General features: G+C 36.8%; 1 protein-coding gene across 1 annotated transcript; it reads left to right on the top strand.

The window, feature by feature from the left end:
• Window positions 1-212: 212 nt before the first annotated feature.
• Window positions 213-10,692, top strand: ZNF483 (zinc finger protein 483). Its single transcript, XM_063082647.1, has 5 exons — window positions 213-627; window positions 3,330-3,418; window positions 5,297-5,423; window positions 5,809-5,904; window positions 9,206-10,692. Exons 1-5 carry the CDS (start codon window positions 213-215, stop codon window positions 10,690-10,692), a joined length of 2,214 nt encoding a protein of 737 aa, XP_062938717.1.
• Window positions 10,693-17,455: the final 6,763 nt, after the last annotated feature.

Genomic DNA, 17,455 nt, shown 5'->3' with positions numbered 1-17,455 from the left:
GCTGAGCTCACTGGTCAGCCCAAGAACAATGTTTTTAGAATTAACAGCAGTTTGTTTTGTTCATTTCATGTCTTCTATTTCTTTTTGACAGTTTCTGCAAGACTGAATTCCTGGAACCTTGATATTTTGGCTGTGTAGAGTGCCTGTTGGTGGACTTTATTGATATACTGTACTGAGTCTAAAGGGGACTGGATTCCTGCTGGTGATACATGATGCAAGCTGTAGTGCCCTTGAACAAGATGACAACCATCTCCCCAGATCCTCAAACTCTGGCCTCAAGTGAACAAAACAAGGTCCTAAGAATGGATACTCCCGGGGATCAAGAAGGTGTCTTAAGAGGCAACACTGCTGACCCAGAGTTTTTCAGACAGAGGTTCAGGTGGTTTTGTTACTCAGAAGTAGCTGGACCCAGGAAAGCCCTGAATCAACTCTGGGAGCTCTGCATTCAGTGGCTGAGACCAGACATTCACACAAAAGAACAAATTTTAGAGCTTTTGGTGTTTGAGCAGTTCCTGACCATTTTGCCTGGGGAGATGAGGATTTGGGTAAAGTCACAACATCCTGAGAGTAGCGAGGAGGTAGTGACCCTAATAGAGGATTTGACCCAAGTACTTGAAGAAAAAGAAGGTGAGATTTATAGGTGGAGGGAGGAAGTGGGGAAAATCTCAAGATAATGAAAGTAAATTCCTCAAAAGAAAGCAATTTACTGCTAAAGAGGATCCTAAGTTTTGGAGTTGGGGCTGGTTTGAATCAGCCTTGCCATTTACTGTGTGGATTGGGCAAGCTATGGAACCTCTCAGAATTTTAATATTTTTAACTGTAAAAAGGGAATACCATCTTTTCTGTAGTTTTGTTGTAAGTTAAACAAGGTAAGGTATAATACATGGGGGGTGCTCAAAAGCTAATAATTTCTTTCCTTTCCCCTTCGAGCAAGAGGAGCCCTTCCAACACAGGAGAGAAAGAAGTTACCTGTGAAAACATTTGGAGTCAACAGCCTATCTCCCAACCCAGGCCTCAACTTCTGCCCCCACTGTGGGCACATTTCTAGAGCTGGACTGTCCAGTATCTTTGATGATAAAAATGTATTCTGTACTGTTTTGCACTTAAGCACATAAATTGTAGCTAATGTAAATAAAGATTGGAATTTTTCACTAAATTAAAATTTAATTTTAAACAGCCATATGTGGCTAGCAGCTACCCTATTTTATAGTGCAGTTAATTCTACAGCCTTAGGGGAAGAATAGTTGAGTTATATTTGTATTTTTACAATGACATTATTATAAATTATATATAAAATACAAATTATAAATGATAACATAATTATATCATTATAAGGTATTGATGTAAAGACTTCTAGGGTGTGTAGCCTTTTGAAGGAATGTGGTTCAAATACACATGTGCGACAGTTTGTATTCTGCCAGGAGTTCTGACATAGGGAAATAGTGTTTACCTCCACAGACTTAACTTGTGGTCACACAGCTAATTGGTATATGTAAAATTTGGGTTTCCTGACTCTGTCACTGTAACATGGTTCTTCTCCAAAATTAAGGCCTCAGTGTGGAGGCCCCTGCAGTAAAGAATTGATTGCTAGCATTCTGTAAGGTAGAAGAGTTTGCTTAAATGAACTCTTTTCTCTTTTGTTACATAATTCTAATTTTTAGTTTTTATTTAAAATTTGTATTTATTTATTTATTTTTATTTTTTGGTGGCTGGCCAGTACAGGGATCAAACCCTTGGGTTTGGTTCTTAATTTTTATTGATAGACTAATCTATAAAACTTCCTGAAATTGTTTTTTCATATGAAGGTAGAGTATGATTTGGAAAAATACTTTCACTTACTTGAAAAAAAGCTGTTGACATCTGAGGAGGGTATTTAGTACATTTAGTTCATATGAGTCCTGGTTTTTTTCTGTCTTTAGGAATCTGCTGATGATTCTAGAAGTGGAATCAGTTCTTCAGACCAGCTCGGTGCTTTCATTCAGTAACCGGTTTTAAGTGACTCTTGAGCAAGGCATTGGGCTAGGACTATGAAGAAAATAATTTAATAGCGAAAAGGAATACACTGTTTTACTTTAATACATCTTATAAATCAGAAATATTTAAAAACTTGTGCCAATTAAATGTAAAACTGAGGGCATACGGAATGCAGGAAATCTGGTTTTTTGAGCTTAGGAATTGAAAGGATTTTTTACAGGGTAGGGGAAAATGCCTGGGTTTTTATAAGAAACTGTATCTGTGGCTGTTCTCTCTTCTAAAGAGTGGGAAAACATTTCTTGTTTCTTCTGACCTTTATCTTCAGAGAGGCTCATAGCTCCAATAACCCTTGTAATTTCCTAAGTTACTAGAACAATGAGAGTGTCTTTTGTTAAAATATTTGGGCTTTTGTGCTCGGTTCCTGAAACAGCCCTGGAAAAGCTGCAGAGCTATGAAGGTGAAAGACAGTCTTTTTGTTTTTTATAACAAGCCCCTTTCAGCCCCACAAGTTTATGTTAACGATGTGGTTTTTGAAAAGTCCCTCGGTAACCATGGGATGGGGATGGGGGTGCTGGTTGCTAGGGGAACCAACCAAGTGCTTAGTGAGTTGGAACTCAGTCCCAGCCCCCACCTCTGGGGAGGGGAGAGGGACTGAAGGTTGAGTTGATCACCACTGGCCAGGCCAGTAATGTAATCAGTCATGCCTGTGTATGAAGCCTCCATAAAACCCCCAAAGGACAAGGTTACAGAGAGCTTGTAACCAGATGGCTGAACACGTGGAGGTTCCTGGAGGGTGCAGAGGGCATGGAAACTCCATTCCCCTTCACACATACCTCATCCTGTGCCTCTCTTCCATCTGGCTGTTCATCTATATCCTTTGTAATATCTTTTATAATAAATGGGTAAACGTAGGTAGAGTATTTCCCTGAGTTCTGAGTCACTCTAGCAAATTATTCAAAACAGAAGAGGGGGTCTTGGGAACCCCGATTTATAGCTGGATGGTTAGAAGTTCCATAGGCCCAGATTTGTGACTTCTGTCTGAAATGGGGGACAGTCTTGTGGGATTGAGCCCTCAACCTGTGGGATCTGATGCTATCTTCAGGTAGATAGTGTCAGAAGAATGGTTAGAGGACACCAACTGGTGTCTGCTGGGGAATCCACTGCAGACTTGCTTGTTTGGAGTCAAAAACATCTGGAGTCACGTAAGTGTTCTGTGTGATAGTATAGTAGGAGAAACTGGTTTATTTATTGGTTTAACTGGTTCGTTTATTTTCTACATATTGTGGGAGCATATATAAAGATTTTTAGTCTGAGGAATCCATTTGAAAGACCAGACTCTTTGTCCCTCTTTCTAGATCCGATCTCTCAAGATTCTGTTGTTTCTCAAGAGGAAAACTCGGAAGAAGATAAAATGGTTGCTGTTCTTCCAAATACTGAGTCCTGTGTAAGTTTCCTTTTACTGGTTTTCATTCTTTTTGAATATTTTTGTTTGTCTTTTGGTGGCTGGTTGGTATGGGGATCTGAACCTTGACCTTGGTGTTACAAGGCTGTACTCAACCAATTGAGCTAATTGGCCAGCCCCTAGTTTTCATTCTTCAGTGAATACTTAATTGGGCTCCTACTGAGTGGTATGAAGACACAAAGATAACTAAGACAGTCTCCCTTACAAGGAATTCACAGCTCATTTTTCACGTGTTCTTTTATTTCAGTTCACAGAATGTCTCACAAGTCTGACTCTAATTAAACAAAAACATTTATTAAAATTCAGCAATTACTCCTGATAAAATTAGGGGGATATAAAATTATATTTACTTAACATGGTAAAGCACATCTCCAGCTGGATAGTTTTGAAAATAAAAAGTGGTCTTCACAATGTCATTAAAAAATAAGACGTCTAACTTAACTGCTATCAAGCAGTATTTTCTGAATATTCTAGCCAATGCAGTAAGTTAAAGAAATGAGACACAAATGTTGGTATGAATGAGGCAAATGTGTATTATTTGCATATAAACTTATCGTCTGTTTGGCAAACCACAGAATCAACTGAACAAGTATTGAAACTCATATAATAGTTGGGAAAAGCAGCTGGTTACAAATCAATGAGTTTCCTATAAATCAATAATTACCACTTAGGAAAAAAAAATTCTTATTCACAGTAGTGAATAATAGTGTTGTGGTAGGCCAAAAATGGCTCTAAAAATATGTCCATCAGCACTGCACTCTCCCGAGTGAGCCACGGGCCGGCTAAAAATATGTCCATTTCTTAGTCTCTGGAACCTGTGAATGTTACTTTATTTGGAACAAAGATCTTTGCAGGTGCGATTCAATTAAGGGTTTTAAGATGAAGAATTTATCCTGGATTATATATGGGTGGGCCCTAAATCCAATACCATATTCTTGTTAGAGAGAGGCAGAGGGACATTAAACACCCAAAGAGGAGGTGATATGAAAAGGGAGGCAGAATTTGGCATGATAGGGATGTAAGCCAAGGAATGCCAAGGAACTCCAAATCCACGCAAAGCTGGCAGAGGCAAGGAACGGATTCTCTGCCAGAGCCTCTAAAGGGAGTGCAGCCCTGCCAACACCTTGATCTTAGGTTTCTGGCCTCTGGGACTGAGAATAAATTTCTGTTGTAAGCCATCAAGGTTATGATAATTTGTTAGAGCACCTACAGGAAGCTAATACAAGTGCTAATAGCCATTCTGCTATACTGCCTCTCAAAAAGCCACGCTGAGGATGTTACAGAAAGTGTATTTTAATGAGTCAGTATGATTGTAATTGTGAAGCAATTGCAAGTGTGAGTATGTATTGAAAACAGATTCTTATTGATTGTGATAGAAAATAATTGCTGTCTAACTGGAAGGTAAAATTTGGAATGTAGTTGCTGATATTATTCTTATGTATTTCATTAGTACCTGTAGTTAGCTTACATTAATTCTGTGAATTTGGGATTTGGGAATATAAATTGTATCCTTTATTTAATATTTTTCTTTCAGTCCTAGAAATCAAGTGTTAGGGTGAACTTGCTCAATGTTAGACATTTCAGAGAATTCTTGTATAGCAGTTAATATCAGAAACTGAATGGGAGAGGCAGGGATTGTTTAATACCCTTGTTCTGTATAACTTGTAATCGTCATGTAATAGCTACTCTGCTAGGGAGTATTATCTGACTGTTAAAAGTGATGGGGAATGAGGGTATTATACAGAAATCCTTACAAACTTGAATACTATCAAAACTGTTACTTTATATCCTTACTGCTTCTAATATTTAGTGTCTATTTGGGAATAATCCAATGCAGAAGGACTGTGTTTGGTTTTCCAGGAATCTATTACATTCAAGGATGTGGCTGTGAGCTTTTCCAGAGGAGAATGGAGGAAGCTGGAGCCTGTTCAGAAGGAGCTATATAAGGAAGTCCTACTGGAAAACTTAAGGAACCTAGAATTTCTGGGTAAGGACATCTTCCTTCATTATCTAGTGTCTAAGCTGGGTATCTTTTTGTCCCCTATTCTTGAATAAGTGCTTTGTGAAGTACTTTAACTTTGCCTTGGCTGAGCATCCAGGGACTGGTAAGACTAATCCTAAAAAGGATCCTAAAAATATACTTTCTACAGTGTTTTCTCAAAAAAAAGGCCTTTGTTTCTTTGAATTGGAAATGTGGAGCATTTCGCTGTCATTAATGCCATAGCTTCCCCATTTTCTCCTCAAATTCTGGCATGATGTCTGTGTATGTGAAAGCATCTCTGATCCTGGAGAACCAGAGGCCACGTATGAATGTTGGGATGTCCTTGTTCTGTGCATAAACAACCACTTTCTATTCTTTTCTCTCTGAGCAGGCTTTCCAGTTTCCAAATTAGATTTGATTTCCCAGCTAAAGTGGGTTGAATTGCCACGGCTGCTGGAAAAAGAAGGCATAAAAGGCTCCAGACCAGGTAAGTTGGTGAAAAGTAGACAAGAAAATGAAAAGAGTTGTTTACCAAGTCTGTTGGGAAGAGCCTGAGATGTTGGGTGGGCTAGATACTAAAATGTAAAGACAATTAGAATAGAACCCTTGCCTTCCTGGAATGTTCATTTTAATGGGAGAGACTATTGGTTTGGGTCCTCTGAGGAGTAGATGCCAGGACATGATTAGCCATGCAAGAGATTTATGGGAGAAAATTCCAGTGAAGGAAGATGGGGCAGGAGTTGAAAGAAGCTAGGAGAGCTTTCAGAGCCTGATGTAGGTCTGTGAATGAAACAGGGAAAGAAGGAAGGGTGGGTTGGAAGAGTCTTAGAAAGTTTAGACAAGGCCAGAAAGTAATGAGCCTGAGTCAACTCTCAGAGGACTCTGAGTCTCTCAGAAATGGGCCTGCTGGTCTGCAGGTATATCACCCTGAGTACTTCTGATTTCATCTGATCTCGGAAGCTAAGCAGAGTCGGGCCTAGTTAGTACTTGGATGGGAGAAATGGGCCTGCCTAAGTATCCTTATACTCCGTCATTGACTGGGAGCAGCCCGTGGGAAAGTGGCCTTGGTGTGAATGCAGTGATATAGTCATTGAGCAGCGACAGGGGCTGTCATGTAGTCTCCCCATAGGAGGAGATGTGAGAGGTGCATTTTTATGGACATCATAGAGACAGATATTAAAACAAAAAGGATTAGTAATGTTATACATGCTGTAATAAGGACATGTATAAGGAGCTAGGGGAATATAGAGGAGAAAGTGCTAAATTAGCATTCAATTTGAATCTTGAAGGATAGATAGGAATTCACCCAGTGGACAATATCTATAGTAATTCCATCTTTGTTAAAGGGGAAAAAATGTATGTGTACACATATATGTCTAAATACATAGATATATGTGGATATTTAATACCTGAAAAACATTTATGCTAACACTGGTTATCTTTGAGGAATTAAATTTTTTTTCTTTATTCCCTGTATCTTCTTAAAACTTTACAATAAATACGTTTATATTTTTAAATTTAAAAAATCATTATATATATAAATACCTTGATATGTTCATTTTAAAGAAAAAAACAATAATCCATTTTTCTCTATTCCACCTTCTAAACCATTAGTTTTAGTAAGCCTATTGGTTGTTTCCAATATAATTACATAAGTAAAGGACAATAGTTGTCTCATGTTTGAGTAGCATTTTGGAGAGTAATTTCAAAAATGGAGTCTAAAAGTGTTTTAAATAATTCTGGCAGCATTGCTGTAAATATGAGGGTCTTCAAAAAATTCATGAAAAGATGTGTATTATCTTTTAATTCTATTTTTCAATGAACTTTCTGAAGTATCCTTGTGTGTGTCCCTACCTCCAAGATGCTTACATAAAAAGCATCATGTAGATTTACAGCTTGTTTAAAAAGTCATTTACAACATACTGGAGAAAAACGGTTTAGACAAAGCAGAGTCAGTAGCCATAATTTGTAAAAAGCTCATGCAAATCAATAAGGAACATTTAAGTCTGTTAGAAAAATAGGTGAAAAAATGGGCTGGCCAGTCATCTCAGTTGGTTAGAGCGTGATAACATCAAGGTCCAGCCAGGGTTCAATCCCTGACACTGGCCAGGCTCAAAAACAAAAACAAAAAAAAATGAAAGAAAGAAAAATAGTTGGAAAAAACTTGAGTAGATACCTGACAAAATTTAAAATTTAAAAAGCTTGTGAACATGAAAAAAATATTGAAATTCACTGGTAAATATTCAGTGCACATTTAAAGCAATAATACTATTTTATCAGATTTGCAGAGATGTAGAGAAAGATAATTTGTCCAGAGATGAGTACTCAGGTGCTTCTGCTCATCAGATGTCATGTAAAACAGTGTAAGCTTTCTGCCTTTTGGTTCAATAATTGTACTTTTATGACTTTCTTTTGAGGAAGTATTGATTGATGAATAAGGAATAATAATAAATGATAAATAGTTATTTGATCAATAAGGGAATGACTAAATAAACTAATATATCTCTATCTCAGATTATCTTGTAACTGATTAAAATCATCTGTATAAAGCATTACCAATGACATGGGAAATAATTATAAGCTAAAAAAGTAACACTATGTATTATATGTACAGTTCTTCTATTCCAAACTATATAGAAAAATTTCTAGAAGAAAATACACAGGATTTTTAACAGTGGTTAACTTATGCATAATAGGATTTTGAGTGATTTTGTGTTTTATAGTTATCTGCTTAAAAAGTAGTTTTATAAAAGTGAAAATGTTACCTCTTGATTAAAAGCCAGGATGAGTAACGTGGTTAGTAAATGAATTCAAAGTTCTGGGAAGAGCACAATCAGCGAGAGAGTTTAGTATTGGAGAAATCTCTGTGGAGACTGTGGGACTTGACCCTCATCGCTGTCAAGTTTATTTGTTTGTGATAGTGAGGGTGCTGTGGGATTGTATTCTAGTTGGTAGGAAGTGTTAAAAGCAAAAGAATAGGGTTGATAATGCTGCAGTGTAGGATGGACAGGAAATAGATGCCTGATTAGAGTATCTGTAAGGTTGATAGGGCCAGAATGTGGTCAACGTTGAACATTGAGCATAGGTGGTATTATTGCATATCTGTGATGTGATAAACATCTTCTATAAAATCAGTGCTATTTGTCTGCTTTGAGGAGAGGTGGTATGTTATAGAGATCAAAAGCACAGGCTTTGGTTTCAGACTTGGTTAAAAATCTGTCCCTACCACTTATAATACATGTGACCTTGGGCAAGCTTGGTCACCTTACACTCTATCCACCCAGTTGTCACATCCATAAAACAGGGATAATATTAAGACCTACTTCATAGAGTGTTGTCAAGATTAAGTTAAAAAAAAAAAAAAAAAGAAAGCAAGTAAAGTGTTTGGTGTGGAACCTGGCCTTTGGTAAGTATTCAGTGAGTGTGCTGATGTTGTTTGGAAAAAGAAAAATTTGCATAAAGGGAGAATAGTTTGAACCTGTTATAGAAATTTGAAATGCAAGTGAGAACTTGCATCTCTAATTATGAAGCACAAACTTTACATCTTCCTCAATATTTTTTCTAACTCCTACGTTTATCTTGTTTCCCTATATTGCCTTTCTCTTCTCTATTTTATAAAGCTCTATTTGAGAACTGTCCAAACTGTATTCCTCACAGTCATCACTGTCTGTTTTTATTTGTCTCAAATACAGCAGGTTTCCTTTATTGCAAACAGGAAATATTCTATTTGTTATTTCTTTTAGAGTGTGAGACTGCAGGTGAATTGGTATCTGCTCAAAATCATGAAGCTCTTTTGGAAGAATTGACTTTAGAGACAATAATAGAAAGATGCCTCAGGGATGATGATTATGGTTTGATGGGAGGATTTCGGAAATATGGTAGATCCCAGGAGGATCACAGCAATCAGGGATATTCAAAAAGAAAGAAAACTCATGGGAGAGGCAGTAAGAGTAGGGACTTGGACCCAGAAAAGAGCCCCTTTGGAAAGAATTTCAGAGAAACTTCAGACATAATTAAACATCTGAGAGTCTATTTAAAGAAGAAATCTCGGAGGTATAATGAATACAAGAAACCCTTCAGTTTTCATTCAGACCTTGTTCTGAACCGCAAAGAACATGCTGGAGAAAAGTCACGGAAATCTAACGAAGGTGGAAAAGTCTTAAGTCACTCTTCATCTCTCACTGAACAGCAGAAACGTCAGAAAATTCGTTTGGCGGATAGGTCCCAGAAGTGCAGTAGGTGTGGGATAATCTTTATTCGAAGGTCAACCCTTTCTAAGAAAAAAATCTCTACATGTGAAAAATGTTCAAAAGATTTAAGCAAAGATGAGGGAACTGAGACTGGGGAAAAAACCCATAAGTGTAGTAAATGTGGAAAAGCCTTTGGTTATAGTGCCTCACTTACCAAACATCGGAGAATTCACACTGGAGAGAAACCTTATATGTGTAATGAATGTGGAAAAGCTTTCAGTGATAGTTCGTCACTCACACCCCATCACAGAACTCATAGTGGAGAGAAACCCTTCAAATGTGATGACTGTGGAAAAGGTTTCACCCTGAGTGCACACCTAATTAAACATCAGAGAATTCATACTGGAGAAAAACCCTATAAATGTAAAGATTGTGGGAGAGCCTTCAGTGATAGTTCCTCTCTTATTCAACATCAGCGAATTCATACTGGAGAAAAACCCTATACGTGTAACGATTGTGGAAAATCCTTCAGTCATAGCTCATCCCTTTCCAAACATCAGAGAATTCATACTGGAGAGAAACCTTATAAATGTGGTGAATGTGGAAAAGCCTTTAGACAGAATTCTTGCCTTACTCGACACCAGAGAATTCACACTGGAGAAAAACCATATTTGTGTAATGATTGCGGGATGACTTTTAGCCATTTTACATCTGTCATTTATCATCAACGTCTTCATTCAGGAGAAAAACCATACAAATGTAACCAGTGCGAGAAAGCCTTCCCTACTCATTCACTCCTTAGCCGTCATCAGAGAATTCATACGGGTGTAAAACCTTATAAATGTAAAGAGTGTGGGAAATCCTTCAGTCAGAGTTCATCTCTTAATGAACATCACCGAATTCATACTGGTGAGAAACCCTATGAATGTGACTTTTGTGGAGCAACCTTTAGTCGAAGCTCAATTCTTGTAGAGCATGTAAAAATTCATACCGGAAGGAGAGAATATGAATGTACTGAATGTGAGAAGACATTTAAAAGTAATTCAGGCCTCATCAGACATCGGGGATTTCACTCTGGAGAGTAATTCTGGGAATACAGCAAAGTAGGGGGAAATTTGGTCAAAATTACCCCTTATCAAAGACCTAAGATACAAACTATCACAACACTGATCAATAGCTGCAACTTTGATGGATTGGCAACTAGGAAAAATATTCTTTTTCTTATTTATCCCTCTTCAAGGATGTCAACTGCTGGTAGATAGTAATTAGGGTTGGTAAAGTCATTTGGTAAGTGAAGAAGGTGTTGTGAGGTGTGAAATGATTTTAAAAGGTCAAACTTGAATTTGAAAAGCTCTTTTCTTTATGGGATTTCCCTCTCTTGTAGTTTGCCCTTTCACTACCATGTAGTGTGATGGAAAGAGAACTTGACTGGAGTCAGATAACCTGTAACCTGGGTTCTATCCCAGTTTGCCAACCAACTCACTGTATAACCTTGAACAAATTATTTGACCTTTCTGAATTTTAGTTTCTTTACCAGTAGAATGAAGGGTTGGGGCTAATGATGTCTGAGTTTTCTTTTGTGTCTGATATTCACTGAGACTGTGAAAATAAGTCAGACATTTTTGATTCATTGGAATTTTCAAGTTTCTCTTATAGAAATTATTCTTATTGAGGATACTTCTAGCTTAGTGAGGACATAGTGTATTTTTTGAATACTTGATGAGAAATCCCTAGAATGCTATAAACAGGAACTGGTCAGGGAAGCTCAAACAAGTTTGCCTTCAGGGAATGTTTTATTGGACAAAGCACCCCAACCTCTTTTTCTTTGGGGCATTGACTAAGGGGACGGGGAATCCAGAGAGCTTGCACCTGAATCATTTCAGCATGGGAACTAGAAAATAGATTGGGGGTGGGGGAAAGGAAACATGCTGAAAACAGAGCTATTCTGGATGGATTTTCTTTTGCAAAGTAGAATTCTATTTTTTTAAAATTTTGCCGTTAGCAAGTACAGCTTGCTGCGATTGGAGTTTAAACATTCTGTATGACAGAGGCCACAAGCTGTTAGATTGGGTGAGATTGGGCCCTCAGTCATAGTTGACCTGTGTGGTGGGATTTGTCTGTGTGTGTGTGTGTGTGTGTGTGTGTGTGTGTGTGTGTGTGTGTGTGTGTGTGTGTGTGTGTGTGTGTGCGCGCGCGCGCGCGCGCGCGCGCATGTGCACATGTATGCTTGTATGTACTTGCTACTATTTAAAAATTAGGGAATTTCACAAGAACAGATTTTGTGTTAAAATTATAAGGGCTAGTGCAACACTGGGCCCATATTTCTGTGGAGGACTCAGCTAGTCCTGGGTAGCACCTGCCACCTGTAGTTGGGGGGGTCTACTCTCTTACTTGCTAAGTTCTCTCATGTATATATCCTGACTTTCCCACTGTAGGAATTTGATATTAAAATCCCCTACCATCTGGAGAATACATATATTCAAATCTAAAGAGACCCCCTTGATAACAAGTAAAATGCAGGAAAAGAATGTAGAATTGTTACAGAATAAGTTTTCAGTTAAGTTTTATGTTGTGAAATTAGACCTTAAAGGAATGGAGTTATACGGGTATTGGTGGATTATTCCATATAAATTTTATTGGTGGAGTCTGAGTAATAATTTCTAACTGAAAAAGGAACTAAAGGCCCTGAATGAGTTAGGTTTGGGTCTTAGGTCATAGGATTCTGCAAGAGATCCACTGACTCAACAGTGGTACAGAAATAAGTTCCTGAGGTTGAAATTTGAGGCAGATTCTACAAGAATTAAACCAGAAAACTCTTGGTTTATGGACGTTAAGAGATCCTTAATGCTGATCTGAGACTCAGGAACATTTGCTGTGATTTATTGTGTTTAGGTTTGAAATGCTACCTCTGCAGAAGGTTTTTGGTTTCTTCCTTATCCCCTTCCCCCAAGCCTGCAATTCAAATATTAATGTGTGATAAATGGACCTGCATAGTTATTGCTAAGTGGTCCAACCAAACACATTCTAGTCATGAAAGGACTAGAATGTGCTTATGAGAATCATTCATACTGGTTTAAGGTTTGTTTGTTTTTTTTCTGAAAAGGTAATTTATAGAAAGAATTAAATATGTAAAACTCTTCTTTTGAAGAGGCTTTTACTAATTATATTCCTCAACGTTTATAAGAGGATATTTGATCCCAATATCAGCTGGGAATCTACAGCATAAAACTTTTTTACAACTTTATTGAGGTATATAAATTATGTATCATAAAAACCATTTAAAGTGTACAATCCCGTGAGTTTTAGTAAGTTTACTGTGCTGCACAACCATAACCATAATCTTGTTTTAGAACATCACCCCAAGTCCTTTATCCAGTATGGTCTTTCTGAATACCATGTACTAGCTACAGAGGTCAACCCAAACACTGCTGCACAGTATTTATCAAAAACTTGTTTTCACTTATTAAGTATGTATAATTGCCTGAAAGATAGACATTCAGTGTGGCCTATCACCCAGAATACTTAAATTCATTTTTGGATTAAGTCAGATCATCAAAAGATTTTAAATTTCTTTTGACAACTAGTAGAATTACTTTTATTGAGCTGTATTTAGTGTTATGCTGCTTGTCTACACTGATAGGTATTAAATGCAGCCCTATAACACATTTTACTTTAAAATAAAGGGCTTGCTTTTTAAAATGTTTCCTCTTAATGAGTTTCTATGGAAGAGATTTCTTTTAGGTCCCAGGACAAGTCAAGGCTTCTGTCAACACATTTATTTTTTTATTTTAGAATTCTTTTTTAATGTAAAATATACATAGCATGAAATTAACCATTTTAACTCTTTTTGGGTGTACAATTCAGTGGTGTTAAATACATTCACATTTTTGTGCAATTATCACCACTGTCCATCTCCAGAACTTTTCCGTCATCCCAAACTGAAATTCTGTATTCATTAAACAGTAACCCTCATTCTCTCTTCTCCCAAGCGCCTGGTGACCACTATTTTACTTTCTATCTCTATGAATTCGATTACTTTAGGTACTTCATAGAAATGGAATCATATAATATTTGTCTTTTTGTGTCTGACTTATTTCACTTTGCATAATGTTTACAGGATTTATCCATGATGTAGCATGTGCTGGAATTTCATTCCCTTTAAGGCTGAATAGTATTCATTGCATGTCTATACCACTTGTTTATCCATTCTTCCATCGATGGACACTTGGATTGCTTCCATGTTTTAGCTGCTGTGAATAATGCTGCTATGAACAGTGGTATACAAATATTTGTTTGAGTCACTGCTTTCAGTTTTTAAGGTCTATACCTAGAAGTGGATTTGCTGGATCATATGTTTAATCTATGTTTAATTTATTGAGGAAGTACAGCTACACCATTTTAAATTCCCTCCAGCACTGCACGAGGGTTCCAGTATCTCCACGTCCTTGCCAACACGTTTTCTTTCTTTCTTCCTTCATGTCTTTCTCTTTCTGTTTCTTTTTCTTTCAATAACCATCCTAATGGGTGTGAAGTGGTATCTTATTGTGGTTTTGGTTTGCATTTCCATAGTGATTAGTGATGTTTAGTATCTTTATGTGTTCATTGACCATTTGTATATCTTCTTTGGAGAAGTGTCTGTTGAAGTTCTTTGCCATTTATTTTTATTTTTGCCAGATTTTTTGTTTGCGTTGAGTTGTAGGACTCTTAAAATACACTGTGAAATTGCTTCCCATAATATGTAGCACTTTTTAGGGTTTGGCTCTGTGTAGAGATGTTGGTGTCTATGTTGGTGTCTGATCTAAGGAAGCTTTTCCCACAGCGAGGGCACTTGTGAGGTTCCTCTGCTGAATGAATCCTCTGGTGCTCAGTAAGTTGTAACTTCCAAGCGAAAAGTTTTTCACGTTGAGAACATTGGTGAGAACTCTCCTGAATGCTTTATTGTGTAGTCTTAATGCTGAGAGGTTCTAGGTTGCAGTTCTCAGATTTTTATCCATTATAGAGTGATGATATACAAGCTTTGCTAACTGTGTCTGTAGCTCTTTTGGGGATGGGGGTGTCCCCCATTGATTTTCTACATGTTTATAGTCCTTTTGTAAAGTGGGACTAAGCAGAGCATTGCCCTCCGAAGTAACGGTGAATGAATACATATTCCTTTGTTTTTTCTACTTTGAAAAATCTTCATTTTCTGTCTTGATCCATCAATATGATTAGAACTTTCTTTTAGCTCGTTGAGCAGTTGTTTTAAAGTCTTTCTCTCAAATCTGATATCTGGGCTTCCTTGTTCATTCTTGTTCATTCTTTTCCTTTGAAGGATCCCTACTTCCCTGTTTCTTTGTATGTGTTGTGATTTTTTGTTGTTGAAAACTGGACATTTGAATCTGATGATGTGGCATCTCTGGAAATCGGATTGTTCCTCCTCAGGGTTCATTGTGTTTTTTTGATTGTTGTAGATTCTCTCTCTGCTGCGGGGAAGCCTGCGGTCAATGCTGAAAGTCTTCCCAGTTCTTTTTGGAGGCTGCATGTTTCCCTGGGCAGTGGTAGTGGCTTTCTAAATTCTCTTATGTATGCAGTTGTTTCAGATGTCCAAAAGAGCACTTGCTTTCCCTTTAAATCCCCTGGAAGCCACTTTAGCCAATGGAGGTGGAAGAATGGCACCTCGCCTCTGTGTCTACTCATCCTCTGTGGTCAGAAGTAATCATCTGCAGTCAGAACTCAGAACCCCAATACTGGAGGAAAAGGTCTTTATTATTCACCCTGGTTCCAGCAAGCTGAACCAGAGACATGGGGTCCATCCCCAGAGCTGCCTGCCGTGGGGCTGGGGGCTGGGGGTGGGTAGCTGCTACTTTACCAAAGGCTGAAATCCAGTTCTATTAATTGCAGTTTACCAGTCACAATTTCCCTTGGAAGCCGCAAGTGTTCAGATAGACTCATGTATTCCAAAAGAATCACTTTAGATGTTTTCTGCCAATAAAATTATGTAGGTGGAGAGATGGATTCCTGGGTCACTCCTTCCGTGTCTTAATTTTTTATTCTCGTTTTTGGAAGATTTCGTCAACTTTGTCTTCCACCTCTACTGTTAAATCTTTGAAGTGTTTTATTTCTGTTGTCATATTTTTATTTCCAAGTATATTTTCTGATTCTCTGTTCCTTTTTTATAACTGTTTTTGTTTCATGGGTGAAATACTTTTTTCTCTGAGGTTGCTAATTATAGTGGCTTTTAGTGTTATTCTTCTCCCCACATTCTCTCTTTCCTCTGCATTTTTACCTGTTTTCTTTCTCTTTCACATTGGAGGAATTCCTGAAACCTCTGATGATCTTTGACTGTATATTCATAATTAAGAACAGGGCTCTAAAACACCGATTAGAAGGTGTTTAAGTTATTTCAGCACCGTCCAGTAGGAACATAATGTGAGCCACAAATGTTATTTCAAATTTTCTAGTAGGCATTTAAAAAGCAAAAGAAAATAAGTGATATTAAAAATACATTTTATTTTACCCAATATACCCATAATATTAATGTAATCAATGTAAAAAATTACTGATAAGGTTTTATATCATTTTTGATATTTTATATCATTTCAAGCCTCCAAAACTCAGTGTATAATTTATAGTTGCAGCACATCTTAATCCACACTATAAATTTTCATTTAAAATACTTGATTCATAACAGGAGTTGAAAAGTAGATTCACATACTTCTGAACATACCTTGTTGTTCTAAACATACTGAATTTTCCAATGACTGAGTAAAGTATTAAAAATTATTTCCTTTGATATTTGTGTCCACATAACAAAACTGTTTAGCTTTTTGTTAGAATAATTGATTTGATTTTGAAGCAAAAACATCAGTTTCAAAACTGTGTCTAAATTCAGTAGCTCTTATGTCAACTCAATATTATTAACATCAAAGTTGATGAAGTATTGCATAAATGGAAACTAAGTTTATCAATACCAACAAATCATTCTTCAGATTATTTTTTCAGCCAGTTTACACAATGTTATTGATTACGTGTAAAATCGTCTGCATATTGACTTACTTGAAAAATATGTAAAGTCATTATGCTTTGTTTATATTATGAAATGTTTTCACTTGTAAATAAATTCTTTTACCTGTCTAGCTAGATCACAAGTTTTTTCCATTTTAGGAGCTTCAAATTTAGCTTGTTCCCATGCAGTGTGATATTAGGGAGAAAATATGAATCGCAGTGCCACTTTTTGTCTTTGATTATTAAATATTTTGCAAGCCTCCTTTTGTTTCAAGGAAACCTTGAATTGGATTTTTTAGTGTAGGAAATCTTTATAAAACTCTTTTGTAAGTCATTCAAGTAACATTGGTAAACAACACAAAATCATTAAATACATTATCTTCTTTTTCATTAGTTCCATAAACTGGCAATGATTATTCTATAGCATTTGTACATATGTACTGAAGAATTTTAATGTGTATCCATGATTCTTCTTGGAGTCTGCTTAAGAAAACAACACACATATTTTCAGTATGTGCTATATGGCATGAAGCAACGAGGGGAAAGTTACTCTCTTGCTTTAAAATTCCAGTACTTCTGGTCTTTTGACTTAACAGGTGGAGTTCCACCTTCATGATAGAAACTAATTTTTCTATCTCTAGCCAAAATTCTTAACAGATAGGAAATTGTCAAAAATATCTGTCATGAGTGTGAGTTTTTATGCAATGAATTGACATTTCTTTGTAGATTTAGATGTTCTTTGAGACAATACACCCTTTGTTTTTCTTGGGCAGCGTCTTATACCATTCATCTAAAGCTAAAGAAAAATACTTGAAAATTTTCAAATTTTGAACCAATTGATATTTGGTATTATTAGAAATGTAT

Source organism: Cynocephalus volans, chromosome 17 (assembly GCF_027409185.1).
Source record: "Cynocephalus volans isolate mCynVol1 chromosome 17, mCynVol1.pri, whole genome shotgun sequence".
NCBI classification, from domain to species: domain Eukaryota; kingdom Metazoa; phylum Chordata; class Mammalia; order Dermoptera; family Cynocephalidae; genus Cynocephalus; species Cynocephalus volans.
This window is presented reverse-complemented; position numbering and strand designations above follow the sequence as displayed.

Bases quoted from the DNA above. Each gene is read 5' to 3' on its own strand.
- ZNF483 (XM_063082647.1), top strand. From the start codon at position 213: ATGCAAGCTGTAGTGCCCTTGAACAAGATGACAACCATCTCCCCAGAT. The intron at 3,419-5,296 runs GTAAGTTTCCTT...TTGGTTTTCCAG, and splicing joins TTCCAAATACTGAGTCCTGT to GAATCTATTACATTCAAGGA. The intron at 5,424-5,808 runs GTAAGGACATCT...CTCTCTGAGCAG, and splicing joins AAGGAACCTAGAATTTCTGG to GCTTTCCAGTTTCCAAATTA.